Source organism: Mobula hypostoma, chromosome 27 (genome assembly GCF_963921235.1).
Source record: "Mobula hypostoma chromosome 27, sMobHyp1.1, whole genome shotgun sequence".
NCBI lineage: Eukaryota > Metazoa > Chordata > Chondrichthyes > Myliobatiformes > Myliobatidae > Mobula > Mobula hypostoma.
Window position 1 is genome coordinate 24,234,897 of NC_086123.1, and position 22,083 is coordinate 24,256,979.

General features: G+C 37.5%; 1 protein-coding gene across 2 annotated transcripts in view; it reads right to left on the reverse strand.

Annotated features, from left to right (window-relative positions):
• The window catches only part of ap1b1 (adaptor related protein complex 1 subunit beta 1), a 71,711-nt gene that overhangs the window by 36,481 nt on the left and 13,147 nt on the right, over positions 1–22,083 (reverse strand). For both annotated transcript variants that reach the window (XM_063034371.1, XM_063034372.1), the window contains exons 4-12: positions 21,686–21,821; positions 17,247–17,492; positions 8,904–9,094; positions 8,340–8,561; positions 6,384–6,504; positions 4,621–4,716; positions 3,840–3,955; positions 1,854–2,019; positions 99–197 (exon numbers count right to left, since the gene is read on the reverse strand). In XM_063034371.1, the coding sequence (XP_062890441.1) occupies positions 99–197; positions 1,854–2,019; positions 3,840–3,955; positions 4,621–4,716; positions 6,384–6,504; positions 8,340–8,561; positions 8,904–9,094; positions 17,247–17,492; positions 21,686–21,821 (1,393 nt within the window). The remainder of the gene's footprint in view (positions 1–98; positions 198–1,853; positions 2,020–3,839; positions 3,956–4,620; positions 4,717–6,383; positions 6,505–8,339; positions 8,562–8,903; positions 9,095–17,246; positions 17,493–21,685; positions 21,822–22,083) is intronic.

Sequence of the window (22,083 nt, forward strand, 5' to 3'; positions counted from 1 at the left end):
TAGAAGTTTTAAGAGCCAGTATTACTATCTGTAATTTATAGCAAAGTTGCAATCTCTGCAATTTAACCTTCAAAGCATATGAAAACAATGTATCAAACCTGTGTGGCCAAGCTTAGAACTTGCTGCACCAGTTCTTGTGTCTCAGTCGGTTTTTTTAAGAATAGTTTCACAATAGCCGTCAAAAGTTGTAGTTGAACCTGTTACGAAAGATAAAACCGCCATGAAGTAACAAGAGCTGAATTTTCCAATAAAAACAAATATTTAAAACCGCAAATACAACTGTTTTGGAAACTTCACATTCATAATCTACCTTCAATGTCTAAACATCTTTTCATGCACAGAAGCATTCCTAACACAGAAAATGTAAATACAAGTCATCAACATTACTATTATTTCCTTGGGAACTAGTAACATTCTGCATATTCTATTGGGTGTGTTCAAACTAAAAGAGATTATGCAATTAAGGAAGACACCATATTAACAGAGAGACAGGTATTTCCTTGGGCAAAGAAAATAAATCATCAAGCCAGACGCTGAACCATCGGGATTTCCAAGAAAACAGAGCAGACCATCAACATTTTATTAAAAAAAAATTATTTCATTCAACAACATTCCAAAATTACAGATGATAAACTTACTGGTCAGTAATTACCAGGTTTTAAGTATGTATTTCCTCATAAATAGGTTTACATAGGCTGCTTTGTAATCCTCAAAGGTGCAATTCCCAGACTTTTTCCTCCTCTATTTTCCTCAGAATCATTCAATATCAACACATAATAGAATATATATCAATTCTATTAAGTACCACAGTCTGCATCGTCCACAGGATTTCACTAAAATTATGGGAAATCATACAACACTGCCAATCCACCATCTGCATCAAGTGAATTCTTTGATGCAGTTATAGTATAAACAAACATGTTTCTCAAAGAGGCAGGCTGAGAATTCCTTTATACATCACTTTCTGGATAACTTTTCCTCACAATGCTTCTGAAATTGACATTCAAGAGTTTGTGCAAATGAAATTCATTTTAAAAGGGTATAGCAATCAACCTGACTTTTGGCTATTGATATGGCTCTTGGAAAACTGTTTCTAACAGTTTTCCCTTACTCTTCCCCTGCAAAATTCACAGTCTGCCAATATTTGACATGTTGCTAAGGGATGATAATGCATGGAAAAATGCAAGTGTGATTCATCTACCCACCCGGCAGACAGACAAATATTGGTGGAAATTCCAATTCACCAAAGGATCTGAACATAATTAAAATACAGGCAATAATAATATGTGCTTCCTCAGATGTAACAACATATGTTGCAGGTTAATTGTTACTGTGTGAGAAAAGGCAGAATGCCAACGTAATGTGATTGAGTACAAGCGAGACCTATCCACCTGCAGACACAAAAAAAATCCATCAATTTTTAGGACAACCAGCAGCTTCATTCTATATTTTTTAAAAATTTCTATCATGGAATCGAATTCAAATTTTTAACTGATATTGTGGGATTTTAATTTACTTTCTTTGATTAGTCTACGGTTTGGAATGCAGGTCCATTAAACATTGTCATAGCACATTTTCCAAAACATTTCAGAACTGTTAGTTCACCATAACTTTATTTTAATGTTTCTGCTCCATTTTACCACAGTCAAGAAAATGACCTCAGGGTTGTATGTGGTGACATACATGTACTTTGACAATAAATTGATGTACCTTGAACTTTTAATTGCCCTATACTTACGTATTTTTTCAATCGTTGCATTTGCGTACATGCCATTAGGGCTAAATGACCGCATAAGAAAATGACAAAATTATTTTCCAGTCTCTCTCGGAAAATTTAACCTTCAACTTCTTACCTGTGTGCTCTCATCATGGAATCCTTCCAGGAAGCTCTCTAATAGCTCATCAGCATTGTCAATTCTTTCTGCATACTCTCCAACTATCCATATCATCGCTGCTCTTGCTTCTGGTTCATCCAATGAGTCCAGATTTTCACAGAGTGTTGCAATAACACTTTCATACCTTTAACAATAAGCAAGACGTTAAGATGGCAACCAGGGATAAGATTTTAACTTACCTAATATCCCCAAAAAATATATTAGCCAATTTTGCAGAACATTTTTAAATCAATGCATTCAATGAACTATTGTAAATGTGAAGAAAGCTTAACTTTAGATTGAATTGGACCAGAACTTCAGAAAATTGTGTTTCAGTTTGTGGGTTCAAGGCTCTGAATTTATAAAGCAATTTATCATCTCCACGATGTAAATACACTTATGCAGTCCCTCCGAGAGGACCACAACCTTGTTGCAATTTGGAGGCTTGTGTGCCTCAATGACCCAGAGAGCGATGTTGGCTGGAGTAGGGGCTTTAAACTTTGGCTCTTGGTACGGTGACCCATGTCAAACAGGTCAAAGGATAGAGGCCTGACTAAGAGCGGTCCACCTGTCCTCCAGGCTTGGGGGTTCAGCTCAGGGCCAACAACCCTGACTGGTAAAACAAAATAGTTACGGAAATAGCAATAAAGAATCCTTCTACATCTGAGTGCAATGGTATTCCTGAGTCTCCACCTGGGACGTGCATGACTGACAGTAGTGAAAACTGAGAGGAAGCTACTGACATGATGAAGGGAGAACTGAACACAACCAGAGATGGAGGACCTTCATTGTTACCCTAAACACCAGCAGTGGATTAGGCAGTAAGAAGTACTATTGTAAGTACTTATGCAGTCAAGCATTCTCAAATATACTAATGCATAGAAAAGTATTCTGTGTGTGTTTATTTAATTACGCAGACCTGAGCTAATGCCATAACATTAACCAATGACAGCATCAACAGCACAGACTTTGCTTGATTGAACAAGCTACCTGACACAAAAAGAGAGAAGGATTCAAATAAAAGGTACAAAAATAGCCAACTTTGGGATTTAAATAGGGTTGAGAAAAGGGCTTAAGAAGTAAGACAAAATTAAGGTAAAAATCCACTTAATTATAACATTTATTTTTCCATAAGCATTCAATATGAGCAACCTTTTCCTTTCATCTTTATTTTGGTAGAGTACCAGAATGAGGTCTCTATGATTTCACTGGTACTACAACATGGCAAAACAAAGAAGGAAATAAAGCTTTGAAAGTGGCAAAAATCTGAATAAATTTACAACTAGATTCACCTTAAATGGAAACATAACCTTTGACATTTATAACTACAAATGATTATGGTTAAATGACAGCCATTGGTAACAAGATTGAAGTAGGCACTCAAGTTTTAGTTTATCAAGAAGCTGTAATGTGTCAAACTTCAGAACTGAATATAATTGCAAAAGCTTTAAATATTTTCTGCAGAAGAGATGTTGCTTTCTGAATAACTGCAAATGTCATAAAAGCTTTACAATCGGGAATAAAAAAACTGATTAGGCAGCATCCATTATTAAGGACCTCCAGCACCCAGGGTATGCCTTTTCGCACTGTTACCATCAGGTAGGAGATATAGAAGCCTGAAGGCACACACTCAGCCATTCAGGAACAGCTTCTTCCCCTCTGCCATCCAATTCCTAAATGGACACTGAAGCTTTGGACACTACCTCACTTTTTCAAAATATACAGTATTTCTGTTCAGTTTTTGCACATTTAAAAAAATCTATTCAATATATGTAATTGATTTATGTGTTTATTATGTTTTATTTTTTTTCTCTCTCTCTGCTAGATTATGTATTGCATTGAACTGCTGCTACTAAACTAACAAATTACACGTCATATGCCAGTGATAATAAACCTGATTCTGATTCTAATCTAAATTGAAGGACAAAGCAGATAAATCAGAGCAGAAAGCAGAAGCGAACCTACTTGTTTGGATATTTACGGAAAATGTCCTTTATTACTACAATAGCTTCTTGGACGACGTAGTTTACTTTTGTCTGAATGAGATCAAGTAGCGTACTCACGCAGCGTTCTGCTGATTGCTGCAACAAAAACCATCCAGTTTATGACAAACATTTTCACTTCAATTGCAATGATTCTTTACAGATTTATTGTCAATGTTTTCTTTTAAATACCAAAGACAACTAAGAAAAATCCTTGAATTCACCAATCAGGCTTAAAATTGATATTATCGCTGACAACCAGTTCTGGCATAGATAATATTAGCTCTGATTTATAAGGAAGAGTTTTTGCCAACCTACAGCATGAACAAAATTCAATTAATACTTTAAAGTTTGCAGATAAATTATTTATTAACCCTGTTAATTGAACCAGTAAAAATCAATAATTTGCCATTGACTAATCAGAAACCCAACTGGATCAGCATCAGCTTACAAACAGCCCTCAATTCCTGTACTTCACTTCAGCACATCAAGTGCAATGGAAAAAATAATTATTTTATTATGTAACATCTGGAAAAAAAATTTAAAGTGTATGGGGTTTAAAAGAATTATCAGGAAAATTTGCTAGTACAAATCCTGAAAATGCTGCTTTATTGGAGTATTACTGTACATTATCATGATTTTAGTGCGCCACAGAAAATCATCCCTGGTTGTTAATGCTGTAGTAAGCCAGTAATCCTGTGAAATTTTGATTATAAACTTGATTGAAAATTTCTTGCTGTACCAGCAATAATTTAAATTCTTACCTCAACTTTAATTGCACATCGTCCAATTGCACGCACAGCTTTTCGTACAAAGTCAACATCTACTTCAGTGGCATACTCCTTCAATTCTGCCAAAACCTTCACGTTGGGATGATGAAGCAAAATAAACAGATTAGAAATTGGACACAGTATAAATTCAGCCATATTTACAGTTTGGCAAACTAGATGATAATTGCGTTGTTTTGTGACCGAAGTCATAAATTTTATTTTGTCCATTTTGAAAAGGGATACTACCTCCAAGACTGCATTTGATGGAAGACCAAATAGCTTCACTCAGCATTTCATAACATTTAATTGACAATCATATCACTCATCTGTCATCATAGCCTCCCAGTTATATTATTTTTTTCAATATACAGGCTAACTAGTTCTTAGTATTTCATTTTTTTTAAAACCTCACCCGCACATTTGCTTCCATTTCTATTGTCTATCACATACAAGTGGATTTTCTTAACAGATAAAAGCAGCATGTGTTCATATTTTAGTTAAAATTCTTTAGAACATATAGAAGTCTTTTCAAATAAAGCTTTGCTTTTGCTAAGAAGAAATAATGAAACAGATCAAGCTGAGGACCAACAAGAATTCATTTGATAAAACCCAGCTGTTACAGAAAGATATATTGAAATACTATGGTTTACAACACATGGAACCTGTAGTTTTCCATTGCTTTTGTTGAAGGAATGTACTCAATAATGGCTAATTCAGGATCCAAGGAGGAATTGTCAGGTTTATGCTGCATAGTTTAAAAATTAATGCCATTCTAGACATAAAGCTCCAGACATTCTCAGTTAAATATTGCACACTCTGAATAAATTTCCATAGCTGCAAACTTTAACAGGGTGGAAAAATACTTCAAGCCAACAGTGTAATGGATACGAATAGTTTCAATGAGAAAATAAAAAAGGAAGATTAGTCAGTTACAATCAAATAAACTCAGTACCCCCAGGGAAATATACAATTCAATCATATATCTTTAATTCAATCTTTCTCTGTTCATTTCAGGTATTGGCAAATGGCATTGGAGCAAATAATGTACCTAATAAATTTATCCTGACAGACTTCCCAGGCTTTAGGAAATCTGCGTATATGCAGTGTGTTGGCTCTAATTCTATACAGACTTCATAGAGTCGAAATTACTCCATGTAATTAGAGAACCCTCAAAAATAGCTATTTGTTGCAAGGCAACTTCACTAAGAAACCGAGACATGCCTATTACTTATAATCACCCCACACTGGATATTTTAGGAATGATAATTGTAGGGCCAATGGGATGAAGTAACAGTCCCCAGTAGCTTTAACATTTATTGATCTCCAATAACTAGATGTATCAGAATCAAGTTCATCACTGACATACATATAGCAGTAAAATGACTAGAAATAAGAATATATTTTAAATAAATAAATAGTGCAAAAAAAAAGAACAAAATTGCAGAGTGGTATTCATGGACCACTCAGAAATCTGATAGTGGAGAAGAAACTGTTCCTAAAACATTGAGTGATATTCAGTATTTGAAACAATCAACCTTTTTAAGAGGATACATCAGCAAAGTTTCTAATAATTATACACCAAACATTCATGTGTCTGAAAATCATCTTTTTGTAGCAAGCATTTAAATGCAAATAATTACTTCATAATTTGAAAACTTTGTATTCCATTTACAGACTGGTTACAGCTCAGTTACTCAAGGTGTACCAAAAAGGTTAACCTTATTCAAACCTAAGATTAGTGCCATTTAGTCACTAACCTGTGCAATGTTGGCTTGAGAAGCCAATCGAATCATAATATCCAGTTTTTCCAGTTTCACATATATTGGATCATTGTATTTTACAAAGAAAACCTTCATTTCATGCTTAAGAATCTCAGACCTAAAAAAATTAAAGAGAAACTCATAATATAGAAGTAAAAGTAAAATTGTAAATTTACTCTTTTAAACTAATACTTTTGAAAACCACAATCAAATATTCACTTTAGTATGCTTTGCTTGTATCTCTAACTATTCTATCTCATAGCCTTCATTTTCCTTTATTCATGGACCCTATAACTTCCCTCATTAAGTGATCAAAATGATGATTTTACCCATACCTCATCTCCCCAGCAACCCTGGTTTTACCCCATCAAATATTCCCTTTGTCCCATCCAAACTTTCCCCAACTTTTTCTACAACTTAAAATTAGCTCACTTTCTCTTTCCCACTTTTAAAAGTCCTCCACATGAACTCTTTGTCATTCCACAGATGCTGCCTGAACTGCTGAGTGTTTCCAGTATGTATTATAAACCTCCAGATAGATTTACCAAACTTGTACCCAGCATGCAAATTCTTATCAGAGATTGAAGGATGAAGGGAGATGTTCATGAAATTTATAGATTAACCTATACAAGCGCAGGTCAGATTTATTTGTGAGTTACATGTGGAACTGGTATAAAGATGGCAAGCCACAATGTAATCTAGAGAGGCACCTCAGAATTTTGAAAAGACAAAAAGAAAAATAAAACTGAAGGAACATTTTAATGGGTAGGGTGATGGCAAGGTAAGCACATGAAGCAGGTACAAGAGTCAGCACAGAAGCAGAGCCAGCCGATTGAAAAGTCTCTAATCAACATTAGGTATGACAAATTAATTCCTCGGAGCTAATGTTGAAGATGAAGGAACTAGGAAAGGATTTAATTAAACAAATACAATCTCTGTGTTTTGGAACATATTGGGATGGTAGGCAGATTATCATGTGGCTCCATACCACGTGAAATGCTTTTGCCATAAGCCCTAATATCAAGAATTCAGGATGCTAACACAAGATACAAAGTGCACAAAATGTTGGTGAGGCTGCACTTGAAAAGGTTGTATCAGTTATGGTCAACCTGCTATAAGAAAGATGTCAGATACTGCAAAGAATGAGAAAGGGTTTATGAGGATCTTGCCAGGACTTGAGTGACTTTGTTACATAGAGAAAATGGACAGGGTAGGACTGTTTCCAGAAGTGTAGAAGACTAAACATCGATCTTATAAAAATTATGAAGGAAAAAGATAGGTTGAATACACAGTCATTTTCTTGGGATTAGGGAATAAAGAACTACAGTCCAGGTTTAAGGTACGAGGAAAAAGACTTAACAGGAAGCTGATGGTAAATTTTTCTCCACACCGAGGGTGGTACATATATGGAAGAATATATGGTTGAGGTGAGTACAATAACGAAGAGTTATTAGACAGGTAATTGGGTAGGAAAGGTTTAGAGCAGGGGTTCCAAAACTGGGGTCCACGGATCCCTTGCTTAATGGCATTGATTCAAGGCATAAAAAAAGGTTGGGAACCCCTGTTTTAGTGGGATAAGGGTCAAAGGCAGGCAAATGTGACAAGCTTAAATTGGGATCATTGTCAGCCTAAATCAGATGGGCCTGTTTCCGTGCTATATTACCCCATAAAAATTATTACAGGGTAATATAAGAAATATTTCATGAGACAAGGACACTTTATATAAAATTAATGTTCCTTGCTGTTTCTTAACATTATTGTAGAAATATACTTTTTCTACCAGACCTACAATCACAAACAAGAGAAAATCTATAGATGCTGGAAATCCAAGCAACACACACAAAGTGCTGGAGAAACGCAGCAGATCAGGCAGCATTGATGGAGAAGAGTAACAGTCAACATTTCAGGCCAAGACCCTTCATCAGGATTATACAATCATGTAGTTTAATATACCTTTTCTGTACAATGAGGTTGATATTCCGGAGGGCAACATATTGGAGCTCTGGTTCTGCAGACAACAACGTTACCAGTGGGGGAGCCAGTTTCTTCAACAAAGTGCCATAGTAATCCAAGTCCTTTGAAAGCATCTCCATGAATTTCATCAGAACCTTAACAGCCGACAGGACAACAGCTGAGTTGGCGTGAGATAAACGTGGCGTCACACGCTCACAGATGCTATTGGGCAAAACATTTTAATTAAATTACTGTTAATATACTTTGTACCTCAGAATGTACACCTGGCATATACTGCATCATCTTGATATAAAGGAATAAAAGCTTTCAACATTACTACAAAATTTAAAATAACTTACTTATGCAATTATTAGGTACAACATTAAGATGATTGTTGCAAATTCAATAAATTCAAAATTAAATACATCTTTAAACTAATTCAAGTACAAGTTACAGAAAAAACAAAATCATTTATAACAATCTTAAAGTTAAATTAACATTCGTAGTCAGTAATGTTTTCCTAGCTAAATAAAAATTTCACATTATCGATTCTGACTATTTTACCTTTGAGCTTCTCGGTCATCCTTTGGGCTATAATTGGCTAAGCAATCAAGGATAAATATCTGGCCCCATTCAGTACATTCATTTAAGGCTGTTAAAAGCTTGTTGATTGTCTGAAAATTGAGGTCTAACAAGTTGCTGTTTGGATGAGATTCTGCAATCTCCGACAGAGCAGCCACAGCATTTGCAACCACCTGCAGATTAAAGATTTAGGGTAAAGTCAGTTGACAGAGCAGAGGAGATTCACCATGGTGTTGTTTGAATCAGAGGACAACTGGCTATTTTTCCCTCAAGCAAAGGAGGCTGGGTGGATCTGATACAGTTTTAAAAATTGTAATAGGCAGATAGGGCAGACAGTCACAATCTTTCACATTGCAGGGGCATAAAAATGATAATGGGATCAAGTTCCGTTTACTGTCATTCAACTGTACACATGTATATCGCCAAATGAAACAGCACTCCTCTGGACTAAGGTGCACAGCACACACATAACACAAAGTAATATAACCATAAATAAATTAACAAATAATAAGCAGCATATACAAGTTAGAAGTATAATGCCACTGGTACTTCATATGTGATGAGAGCATATGATGAGATTTGTACATGGTGGCAGGGAGTCCAGCAGTGTTACTGCCCAGGAGAAGAAGCTGTTTCCCGACCTAGTGCTACCGCATCTTCTGCCTGATGGTAGGAGGCCAAAGACATTGTTGGCTGGATGGGAGGGATAAGTGAAAATGCTAAGGGCCCTGTGTACACAGCGCTCCGAATAAATATCTCGAATGCGTGGAAGAGAGTCACCATTTCTCTCTCAGTAAGCCCTGTATTCCTCTGTAGGGACTTGCAGTCAAGATGCCTTGAAATTCCTGTATCAGACGGTGATGTAGTTGGTCAGGGCGCTCAATGGTGCTCCTGAAAAAATTAGTTAAATTTGGTTCACGCGAGAGGAGGAAATTTTAAAGGGAATTTGAGAAGTTCTTTACAGTGCGGAGAGAGTTGACATATGGAACTTGCTGCCACAGATATCCTAGTAAGACATAAACATTAGGTTTAAAGGGATATTCAGATAGGCACTTTAATAAGTAGCTGGTACTTATGAAGGGTCTCGGCCCGAAACATTGGCTGCTCCCCTCCATAAATGCTGCCTGACTTGCTGAGTTTCTCCAGTATTTTGTGTGTGTTGCACAGGAATAGAAACAGTATGGGTCTAGTGGATGTGCAAACGTGAATACCGAAGTCATTCTGACATGAAGGAAGAAAACACTAGTTATGACCTTAAAATATTGGCATCAATGGTTCAGATCATGCTCCTCTTCAGCTGGCAGATCCAGAGAAAACCGCACAGTACCAACATTGCACAGATCAACTCTCCTATGCAATGCAGAAGCATGGACGAAGTTACAAACTCAGATTTGCAGGTTTGACCTGTTCTACTGCTGTACTCTGCGTTGAATCCAGAGGCAAAGTTTAGTTGTGCTGACCTGAGGGGATGTGTTCACTTTTAAATCAGGTACTTAGCCTTTAATGCCACGTAATCTAGTGCAACTCCAAGTCACTGATCTGAGTTGAATGCAAGTGATTCATTTTGTGTTTTTTTTTAGCTTAATTGCTTTTAATCAACTGATACCAGTTAAATTTGCTCTTAAATAAATTTATTTAATTTGAAGTACATTTTAAATCTACTTCTGGGCATTTAGAAACAGATGAAAGTGCAGTTGACAGTATAAACTGTTAAAAAGTCATTGGAAGGTACAGGGCTGAATCACAGTATCCACTAACAGGCCTGGTTGCAAACGGCAGACCACTGTCTTGTCACAAGCTGCTAGCTCAGTTGTACTCTTGGAGTTGCTGAAGTATAGAAGAGCTGTGGGTTTCAAGCAAGAGGCATAAGCCCATCCAATGCTAACTACACTGCCAGTATTATGAACAACTTTTGGCCCCTTATCTAAGAAAGGAAGAGCTGGCATTGGAGACGGTCCAGTGGAAGCTTACGAGAATAATCCCGGGAATGAAAAGGTTAACATATGAGGAGTGTTTGATGGCTCTGGGCCTGTACTCACTGGAGTTTAGAAGAATAAGGGGGCATCTCATTGAAACCTATTGAACACTGAAAGGCCTAGATAAAGTGGAGGAGGTAAGAATGTTCCCTACAGTGGTGTAATTTAGGCCTAGAGGGAACATCCTCAGAATTGAAGGGTGTCTCTTTAGAATGGAGATGAAGAGGAACTTGTTTATCCAGAAGGTGGTGAATCATTAGAATTCATTGCCACCGACAGCTATGGAGGTAGCTCATTGGGTATATTTAAAGCAGAGGATGATAGGTTCTTGTTTAGCAAGTACGTCAAACGAGAAGGCAGGAGAATGGAGTTGAGAGGGATAATAAATCAGCCGTGATGGAATGGCAGAGCAGACTTGAAGGTCCAAGTAGCTTAATTCTGCTCCTATGTCTTATAATCTAGCCGTGGAAATCAAACATAGCATTCAGCCCAGTGTATATAAAATGCTTAATTCGAATGCATGATGTTTCTTGATATTTATAGGGAAAAGGTTAAAAATTGGACTTATGCTGTTTCTTTTTGATTTATGTGAAGGTAGGTCATTTTTTACTTTAAAGATTTAAGGACATACTTTCATTTGAGTCAAATATAAAGAAAGATCAACTAAAACAAGAACCACCAAAACTCTACAGATTTGATTCTGTTACAAAACTTACTCTGTTGCATTATCTAACGCTTGTACATTTTATTTATGCAACAACTTAAGTAATCTAATAATTTATATATATTAGAGCTCATAAAGAGTTAATGATGGCTTAAATTAACAAGTCTTTCATACTCTTTTGGGTAAGACTTATTAATTTAAGCCATCATTAACTCTTTATGAGCTCTAATATATATAAATTATTAGATTACTTAAGTTGCTGCATAAATAGAACCATAATTATGTGAATTTTTGAGAATTGTTAGCTGGTCACAAAGCATCAGGCACACAAACCCAAGTGGATTTTTATGTACCTTTCACCCATACAGCTACCAGCAAAATAAATATTTTGACATTACCCCAAAGTTTTTCATTGTGAACTTCCAGCAGCAAATTGTGTCAAAAGTGCAGATTAAGTAACAGCAAGATAATATTATTTTCAACATTTAAGATCCATATTGGATGAGAAAATGGCAAGCATTCCAGCTGCTTTCCATCAATGGAAGAAATCCTGCAGGTGATTGGATCTTACAAAAACAATCAGCTACTAGAACAGCAGTTCCCAGCCTGGGGTCCATGGACCCCTTGCTTAATGGTATTGGTCCAGGGATAATAAAGGTTGCGGACCCCTTTACTAGAGGAAAGACTGATTCATTGTTATGGAGAAGCAGAACATTTCATTCAATTTCCTGCAACATATTTTTGCATCTACTGTACTGTAGATCTTAACATTCTTTTGTATTTCATAACCTTGCATATCAAGTAAAGTAAGCTACTGAATGCTAACAGAAGAGTGAACAAGCTTCTCCAAAAATGCTCTATTTGTGCTAAGTGCTTACCAGGTGTGCAAGCAAGCCTTTCTACTCCCATCCTCCCATTCTACTTCTGCTACTCATAAACAATAGAAAATAAAGATATATCTTTAAAGTCATGCTGAGGTCTTAATAGTAGCCAGAGCTTAAAAGATGTTATGATTATAGTTAGAAAAGTTAAGGAACTGTTCATACTGCATTTCCAGGTTGTGTATGCTGAAATTCTCAAAATGTCTTGAGTTGCCAGTAAAGAATTTTTCTTTCAACTCACCAATGTTTCATATTTTTTATTAAATAACAGAAATAACTTGAAGTAGGAATTTAAATCTAAAAATGATTCAAATAATCTAAACTTAGCAACTTCAAAATAACAAATATATGTAAGCCATCAAACTGATCTGTTTACTTATTGAGATACAGCACCTAGTAGGCCCTTCCTGCCCTTCGAGCGACACTGCCCAGCAACTCCCAATCTAATCCTAGCCTAATCACAGGCAATTTACAATGACCAACTAACCAGTACATCTTTAGACTGTGGGAGGAAACCAGTGCACCCGGACAAAAACTACAGATTCCACAAGACTCCATCCAGATGATGTTGGAATTGAGCTCCGATGTCCCGAGCTGTAATGGTGTTGTGCTAACCGCTGCTCTACTATTAAGAAATTTATTGCATAGTTTCACTTCTGTCAAGAACAGCCTAAAATAAAACTATGTAAAACCACTGGAATAACCTTCAAATAAGTGAACCCAAGAAATAGCAACAACTGGCATTAGAAGATCATGGGAGGCCATTTTAACCGTTCTCAAGGTTCTGCTATCATTAAAAGCCAACTGTCAAATGCCCAAGAAAGCTTCCCTATCCTAGACTAAATTACACGAAATCTCTCAGTTTGGTGTTATTGCACGTTTGGATCCCAGCTAGTGAAAGTAATACAACAATACATTCATGCTGATCACTCCTTAGTTCATGTATTTACTCTAACTTCCCATGCTAACCACCAAGAAGACCACAACCTTGTCATGGTTTGGAGGCTTGGGTGCCTCGATGACCCGGAGAGCTATACTGGCTTGAGTCAGGGGCTTTGGCTCTTGGTGGGGTCACTCATGCCAAACAGGTCAAAAGGTAGAGACCAGACTAAGAATAGTCCACCGGTCCTCCAGGTTCAGGAGTTCAGCTCAGGGCTAACAATCCTGACTGGTCAAACAAAACTGTTTGGGAAAAAGAAATGAAGAATCCTCCTACATCTGTGTGCAATGGGAATTCTCCACCCAGGACTTGCATGGCCGACAGTGAAAACTACTGGCGCAATGTAGCAAGCCTTAAACACCACCAGGACCAAAACCAGTTTCTGGAATGTACGTAGAGATGGAGGACCTTACCTACTGCCCTAAACGCCAACAAATGTACAAACGTTTGTAATAGGAAGCAAGTAAAATAAGTTCCCATGAGTACAAATACTAAACCAAGACTACCTTTGCCTGCTAAATTTAGACTTAAATTTGAAAATGAATTAATTAACACTAATTGAACTAATCTAACCTTGAACTTTTTATATTGTTCTTAGCTTCTTGGGGATGAGGAAAAATAACTTTACATTTTCAAAACAGAGTGCAAAATTAATGTATTTTGGATGTGCAATTAAGGTTCATGCAGAACAGATCAAAAATAAAGTCATATAGAGGATCTCTGTTCATACAAGTCCCCTTTTAAAATCTAGTTGGCTATCAGCAAGTGAATTTATTCTCCACTAACCATAATAGAATAAGCATTAAATCTAGTTTCATACAACTATCTTGCAGAAATGGACCCCAGGATAATGAAGTTGGTAGATAGTTATCCACAGCAAATTGCTCAGTTTCACGATACTGTATAATGCTATCATATCACTAACATATGTTTCAGTTTAAGTATCATCTGTGGCGATGTTAACACATCTGTTGTGCAAGGTTTTTTTTTAAAATCCCATCTTTGCAAGCTTTGGATTTTTAACAATACTTGATTTAAAAGTTCATGAAATTTTCAAACATGCGACACAATGTAATGCGCATTTACAGTTCACAACATGTAGGCTTCAGATCTCTGCTGAGTTATCACAGGAATGTGGAGTAGAATGAAGCAGTTTCCATTTGGGCAACTTTTAATCATAAGGGTACTTCGAGAAATACAATTTGAGGCCTCTGCTATGACTTCTAAGGATAGCTTTGTGCCACTCTTGAACAGCAAGCAAATGAGAGGCATGTACTTAAATGTGTATGATTTGTACATAACCATGAAGGTCAAAACTTCAGCACTTTCTAAAATATCTAGATGAAAGAATACCTCACTTTTCAGTACATTAATGTAAATTTGCACTTAAACAAGTTTTGTATTTAAATTGTTAATGCTTTTTAAAATTAGATTTATTCATTTTATATATAAAGTACATAGTTATATTTCAGGTTTACCAAACTAAATAATGAAATTAATATCTGCTATATGACAGCTTAGATGATGCATAAACACAGATGGTATCAATTGGCAAAAACTGAAGCCAAGTTGCATCAGCATACGGCAAGGTGACTGTGTTCAATTCATCTTACTGTAACATACAATACAGAAAACAAAAATGCACTGAACTGTTTACAAAATCAAGCATTTCATAGTTTTTCATTAAAAGCAAAAATCAATGCCCTATTGTTAACTGGAAGATCTCAGGGCTGCACAAGTACTTTTGTCTCATATCTAATCAGAGGTCAAGCTAGAGAGGGTGCAGAAGTGATTTACAAGGATGCTCACTGAGTTATTGGGAGAGGTTGGACACACCGGATCTTTATCCCTTGGAGTGTAAAGGTGACGTTGTTAAAGTTTATAAAATCATGAGGGGCACGGATTAGGTGGACGGACATATGTTTCTCCCCAGGGTTGGGGAGTCTAAAACTAGAAGGCACAGATACAAGATTAGTGGGGAAAGATTTATAAAACGCTCGGATCTCTTTTAAAAGAGGTTCTCTTTTAAAGAAACAGAGGGCAGTGAGTACCTGGGATGAGCTGCCAAAGGAAGTGGCTGAGGTGAAGGAATTGCACATTTAAGAAACATTTGGATAGGTACATGGAGGGGAAGGGCTTGGAGGTTTTATGGGCCAAATGTGGGCAACTCCGATTACCAGGGAGGATGTTGTGGTAAGTATAGACCAGTTGGCTGAAACGCCTGGATCTGTGCTGAATTACTCTATGACTATATATGTAAAACAATTACATCAAACTGGAATTGAACTGCCTATTATTACCTAAAATATCATTATGCCATCCCACGTATCCACATATACTAAGACTCATCTTTCAACACTCAAATCTGGAAAGACAATATTGAAAAGATGGGTGACTTAGTTAGCATAATTTATCTGACATGATACCTACCTCAAGAATTGAAATACTAACTATCCATCCAGTTTCTATCCCAATCTGAATAACAGAAATACCACCCATTTGTCATCCATGCAATATGAACAGCCTCATTAGTATAAAGCCTCGGCACCCTTTTGAAACCAATAAATTGTTTCCGAACTCCAGTTAAGTTAGGAAAACATTCCAAAAGGAAAATATTAATGAAATGTCACCAGCCTGCAGGAAATATTTTCAATTGTTTCATTCTTCACAAGTAGTGCCTGGTAATGATCGCTGAATATTCCCAGTGTTTGGTGATTAAGCAGGCAAAATTCTGTTAAAACTTTTTTTCTATGACATTATAACATTGAAGAGAAGTTTGGATAGATAAATGGACTGTAGGCGTAAGGAGGGATATGGCTCCAGTGCAGGTCAATGGGATTAGGCACCTCAAATAGTTTGGCACGGATGAGATGGGCTGAAAGGCCTGTTTCTGTGCTGTACTTTCTATGACTCTTCATATGTGAGCCATTGTATGAGAAACAGAACTAAACAAGTAACAAATAAATAACTATACTCATGGCAGAGTCTACCCTTTGAATAATGCAAAGGATGTTTTTGCATGCTCCTAAAGGCCTGTAGGGTGACAATTCATCTTCCAAAGGGAATTATTTTTGATAATGCAGCATTTCCTCAATAACACCATTACTGCCAGACCAAATTTTGTCAAGTTCCAGGTCAATAAGTGCGATTCCTGATATTTCAAACAATACCACAAGGAATATGGAACTATGCAAGATCTTCTCAGTGCTTAATTTTAAATATCAGTTTACAAATATATATACTAGATTTGTGATACACCAAATCTTTCTCTTAATGCCATCAACTAATAGACAATAAAATGAGCAATGAATTTTCATATACTGCAATGGCAAATAAGTTGACATTGATTGACATCTGGTCAAGAAGGGTTCAGTTGCTCAGCATTCAAGACGAAGTAATAAATTGGATTGAATTGGATTAGAATCAAATTACTAGTCCACCAGCTGAAGGGGTGATATGAAAGAAAACCTGCCAAGCTAGATGATCAATTGAACAGAATAGACCCAAATCAAGCACAACACAAAAAAAACAAAAAGCCCCAGTGCTAGAAGTCTGGGGAATAAAAATAAAATGCTGCAAACAATCTTGCATTTGTAAAGACAGGAATAAAATCTTAACATTTTTGGCTGAACCTTTCATCACAGAACATGAACTAAGTCATGAACTGTTTTCTATTCGACAAATTAATATTCTCCATTCCAATGGAGTGCAAATAGTTTCTTTCGCAAAATATTGGCATATATAAGTTGAAAGTTCTAACTCGTTCAACTACTGGTCACATTGTCCTGCAATGTTTTTCCAGCTTTAATCTATCTTCATATCCACAACAACAAATGTCAGGAGTAATATTAACACTTTATTTACCATTGGATTGGAGTCAGATATCAGATCCTTTAGAGTGTCCAGAAATCCCTGATCTTCTACCAGCTGTGCATTGATGTCATGTAGCTTGGCTACACAGACCGCAGCAGTTTTTCGTACATAAGGGTCTTCATCCTTTAGACATTTTCGCAGGGGCTCACACAAATACTCAGTAATTTTATCCACACGGATGCAGCCCATTGTTCTCACGGCCAGCGCTCTGATAAGTGGATTGGGATCTTCACAGTCCTGAAGTTAAACAAAGACCACTATCATTTTTTTAATAAAGGAAAGGGACAGTTCAAACAAGATGACTGGGAGGAGAATTAAACATTTTCAAAGACGACTTTGAAAATACATACATTTATCGAACTGCCTTGACCTCTAACATCCCAGAAATCCTGTCTGCATTGTTATTTTGTTTCAATTGAGATTAGATGATAAATTTGACAAAGTCCCCACTACCAGCTGTGATTCAACAAATCTTTTTGAAATTAATATATTTGGGTGAGGAGAACATTTGGAATATATGCAAGTAGAGGGGAACAGTACAAAATTAACACCCACTGCTTTCAGAAGGCCAGGGACAAGAGAAGGAAACAACTAAACATACACACAAAATGCTGGAGGAACTCAACAGGTCAAGGCAGCACCTATATGGAAATAAATAAACAGTCGACATTTCAGGCCGAGGCCTTTCTTCAGGACGGCTCAACGATTATTCATTTCCATGGATGCTGCCTGGTCTGCTGAGTTCTTACAGCATGTATGCGTTGCTTTGTATTTCCAACATCTGCAGACTTTGTGCCATTGAAAGGACTATTTTTACAAAGCCATTAAGGTGTGAAATGAAAGAATAACCAAGTATTCATTTGACTTCTTACATGCTAAATTCACAATGACTCTGTAAAAGCAACATAACTGGGTGAAGAGAGTTGATGGGTACCAGTTTAAAAAGAAATACAGTCTTTCTATGAGTTATTACTAAATGCCACAGGCAGCAAGAAAAATGAATCCAAATAACTAATTGAATGAAAAGCCCATGGAACACAATGTATGAAGGACATGATTATGCATAATCACGGCTTCCACATCTAAATTTATTTTCTAAAAGCACCTAGTAAATGCAGAACATGAAGAAAAATAAATTCAGGGAATCATTAGTATAGAAAATTAATGCATAGTCATGTTAAAACACTAACATATTTGAACTAATTGACATCTACTTTCATCTAATATTTAATTTGACATTTGCTTCAGGAAGATTTTTTCTTGTAAAGCAGCACTTTTGGATTTCTGCAATCCAAATAACCTTACAGGATTGCACAATGTTGTGCCATAACATAATGACACTGGAGAAAATAAATCTAAGAGTCTATTCAGTATTCACATGGGTGTCTGATTGTTCACATAGACAGAGCACACATTTTACATAGATCACTGGATTGTTTTCTCCTCGTTACAAGTCAGGACAAGTTATTTTATTTACCACAACCCACACCCTCCCATATCACTGCCTCGTGGAGCTGGACTAACAAGTATCGTAGCTGTGCCTTCTGGAAGCCGTTCCCTTCTAGCTCTTTTCCCGACAACACAGTCAACTTGACTCCACTCCTGTCGACTTATTCATCACAGTCCCAATTCTCTGCAAAGCCCCAGGAGCTTGTTAATCACCTGCATAGAGCTGGAAAAGTGTAGTGTACCAACTTCAACCAGAATTACTTGGCAAAAGCAGCTAGCTGAGAAATCTCCATTACCGTGCAGAACCTTACGGAGAATCCAAACAACAATGCATGAACAGTTGGTAACAGAGATACTGGTACAATCACCACACTCCACGACATCCAGTGGATACCCAGGTAAATGTCAAAAGATTCAGCACCATTGTAATGGCGTTTTGCCTGTCAAGCTCCCCTCAATCTTCAGAAGCAATGCATTTTTCACTTTCATACTAGCAAGCAGGGGTAGAATTTTATTCAACTTGCACTGCAAAATGCATGATATTTTGGGGGGGGGGGGCAACCTTGAACAATTGCACATTTTTCAATTGCCTAAATAAATTTTACACGAGGTCACTTTATTCTTGCAGCACACCGTGGTTAGGTGGGACATGTTGCTGTCAATTCTGTGTTGCAACCTGTTTGGCGAGGGAGAAAGAGGAGACTTTTCAGCCAAGTTAAACAAACAGGCAGACATGATAGATGGAATCTGGAAAAATAATTGATTGCCCTTTTACTTTTGAGATCTCTTTTCAAACAGTAACCAGATTGTTTACAAACAGATCTGTAGATGCTGGAAATCTAAAGTAATACACGCTGGAGGTTCAGGCATCATCTATGGAAAACTGTAAACACTTGATAGAAACATAGAAACATAGAAAATAGGTGCAGGAGTAGGCCATTCGGTCCTTCGAGCCTGCACCGCTATTCAGTGTGATCATGGCTGATCATCCAACTCAGAACCCCGTCCCAGCCTTCCCTCCATATCCCCTGACCCCCGTAGCCACAAGGGCCATATCTAACTCCCTCTTAAATATAGCTAATGAACTGGCCTCAACTGTTTCCTGTGGCAGAGAATTCCACAGATTCACCACTCTCTGTGTGAAGAAGTTTTTCCTAATCTCAGTCCTAAAAGGCTTCCCCTCCATCCTCAAACTGTGGCCCCTCGTTCTGGACTTCCCCGACATCGAGAACAACCTTCCTGCATCTAGCCTGTCCAATCCCTTTAGGATCTTATAAGTTTCAATCAGATCCCCCCTCAATCTTCTAAATTCCAACGAGTACAAGCCCAGTTCATCCAGTCTTTCTTCATATGAAAGTCCTGCCATCCCAGGAATCAATCTGGTGAAGCTTCTTTGTACTCCCTCTATGGCAAGGATGTCTTTCCTCAGATTAGGGGACCAAAACTGCACACAATACTCCAGGTGTGGTCTCACCAAGGCCTTGTACAACTGCAGTAGTACCTCCCTGCTCCTGTACTCGAATCCTCTCGTTATAAATGCCAGCATACCATTCGCCTTTTTCATCGCCTGCTGTACCTGCATGCCCACTTTCAATGACTGGTGTATAATGACACACAGGTCTCGTTGCACCTCCCCTTTTCCTAATCGGCCACCATTCAGATAATAATCTGTTTTCCTATTTTTGCCACCAAAGTGGATAACTTCACATTTATCCACATTAAATTGCATCTGCCATGAATTTGCCCACTCACCCAACCTATCCAAGTCACCCTGCATCCTCTTAGCATCCTCCTCACAGCTAACACTGCCGCCCAGCTTCGTGTCATCCGCAAACTTGGAGATGCTGCATTTAATTCCCTCATCCAAGTCATTAATATATATCGTAAACAACTGGGGTCCCAGCACTGAGCCTTGCGGCACCCCACTCGTCACCGCCTGCCATTCTGAAAAGGTCCCGTTTATTCCCACTCTTTGCTTCCTGTCTGCTAACCAATTCTCCACCCACACCAATACCTTACCCCCAATACCATGTGCCTTAAGTTTGCACACTAATCTCCTGTGTGGGACCTTGTCAAAAGCCTTTTGAAAATCCAAATATACCACATCCACTGGTTCTCCCCTATCCACTCTACTAGTTACATCCTCAAAAAATTCTATGAGATTCGTCAGACATGATTTTCCTTTCACAAATCCATGCTGACTTTGTCCGATCATTTCACCGCTTTCCAAATGTGCTGTTATCACATCCTTGATCACTGACTCCAGCAGTTTCCCCACCACCGACGTTAGGCTAACCGGTCTATAATTCCCCGGTTTCTCTCTCCCTCCTTTTTTAAAAAGTGGAGTTACATTAGCCACCCTCCAATCCTCAGGAACTAGTCCAGAATCTAACGAGTTTTGAAAAATTATCACTAATACATCCACTATTTCTTGGGCTACTTCCTTAAGCACTCTAGGATGCAGACCATCTGGCCCTGGGGATTTATCTGCCTTCAATCCCTTCAATTTACCTAACACCACTTCCCTACTAACATGTATTTCGCTCAGTTCCTCCATCTCACTGGACCCTCTGTCCCCTACTATTTCTGGAAGATTATTTATGTCCTCCTTAGTGAAGATAGAACCAAAGTAATTATTCAATTGGTCTGCCATGTCCTTGCTCCCCATAATCAATTCACCTGTTTCTGTCTGCAGGGGACCTACATTTGTCTTTACCAGTCTTTTCCTCTTTACATATCTATAAAAGCTTTTACAGTCCGTTTTTATGTTCCCTGCCAGTTTTCTCTCATAATCTTTTTTCCCCTTCCTAATTAAGCCCTTTGTCCTCCTCTGCTGAACTCTGAATTTCTCCCAGTCCTCCAGATGTTTCGGGCTGAGACCCTTCTTCAACACTCAATCCACCAGACCGTTTACCTTTCGGGCCCAAAAAGAATGTTGTACATCGAAAGAAAATTATCTAACACTTTATCAAAGTACATACCTTAACAAAAGTGTTGACAGCCATAATTGCCATATCTGGTTGGCTCTTTGCATAGTTCATTAGATAGAGGTACACTAGCTTCTTCAACTCCAAATTGTCTGTCTGCATACAGTTTACAACATCAGGAAAGAGGGCACTACATTGAACAAAATAAAAGACAAAGTTTAAAAAAAGTGAACTTAATGATTTATAAAAATCTAATCTATATATTCTTGCAATGTATCTACATTCATATGACTACACTTCAAGAATGTTCCTTATGCAATCATCTGAAAAATGTCTATACATCAGAAATCTAAATGTACTTAATGGCTTAAGCAACAGTAAGGTTATTGACCTAAAAGGTCAAACTGTTATCTGAAATCACCTCACCCAAAATATGAAGGTGCAATGCAAAA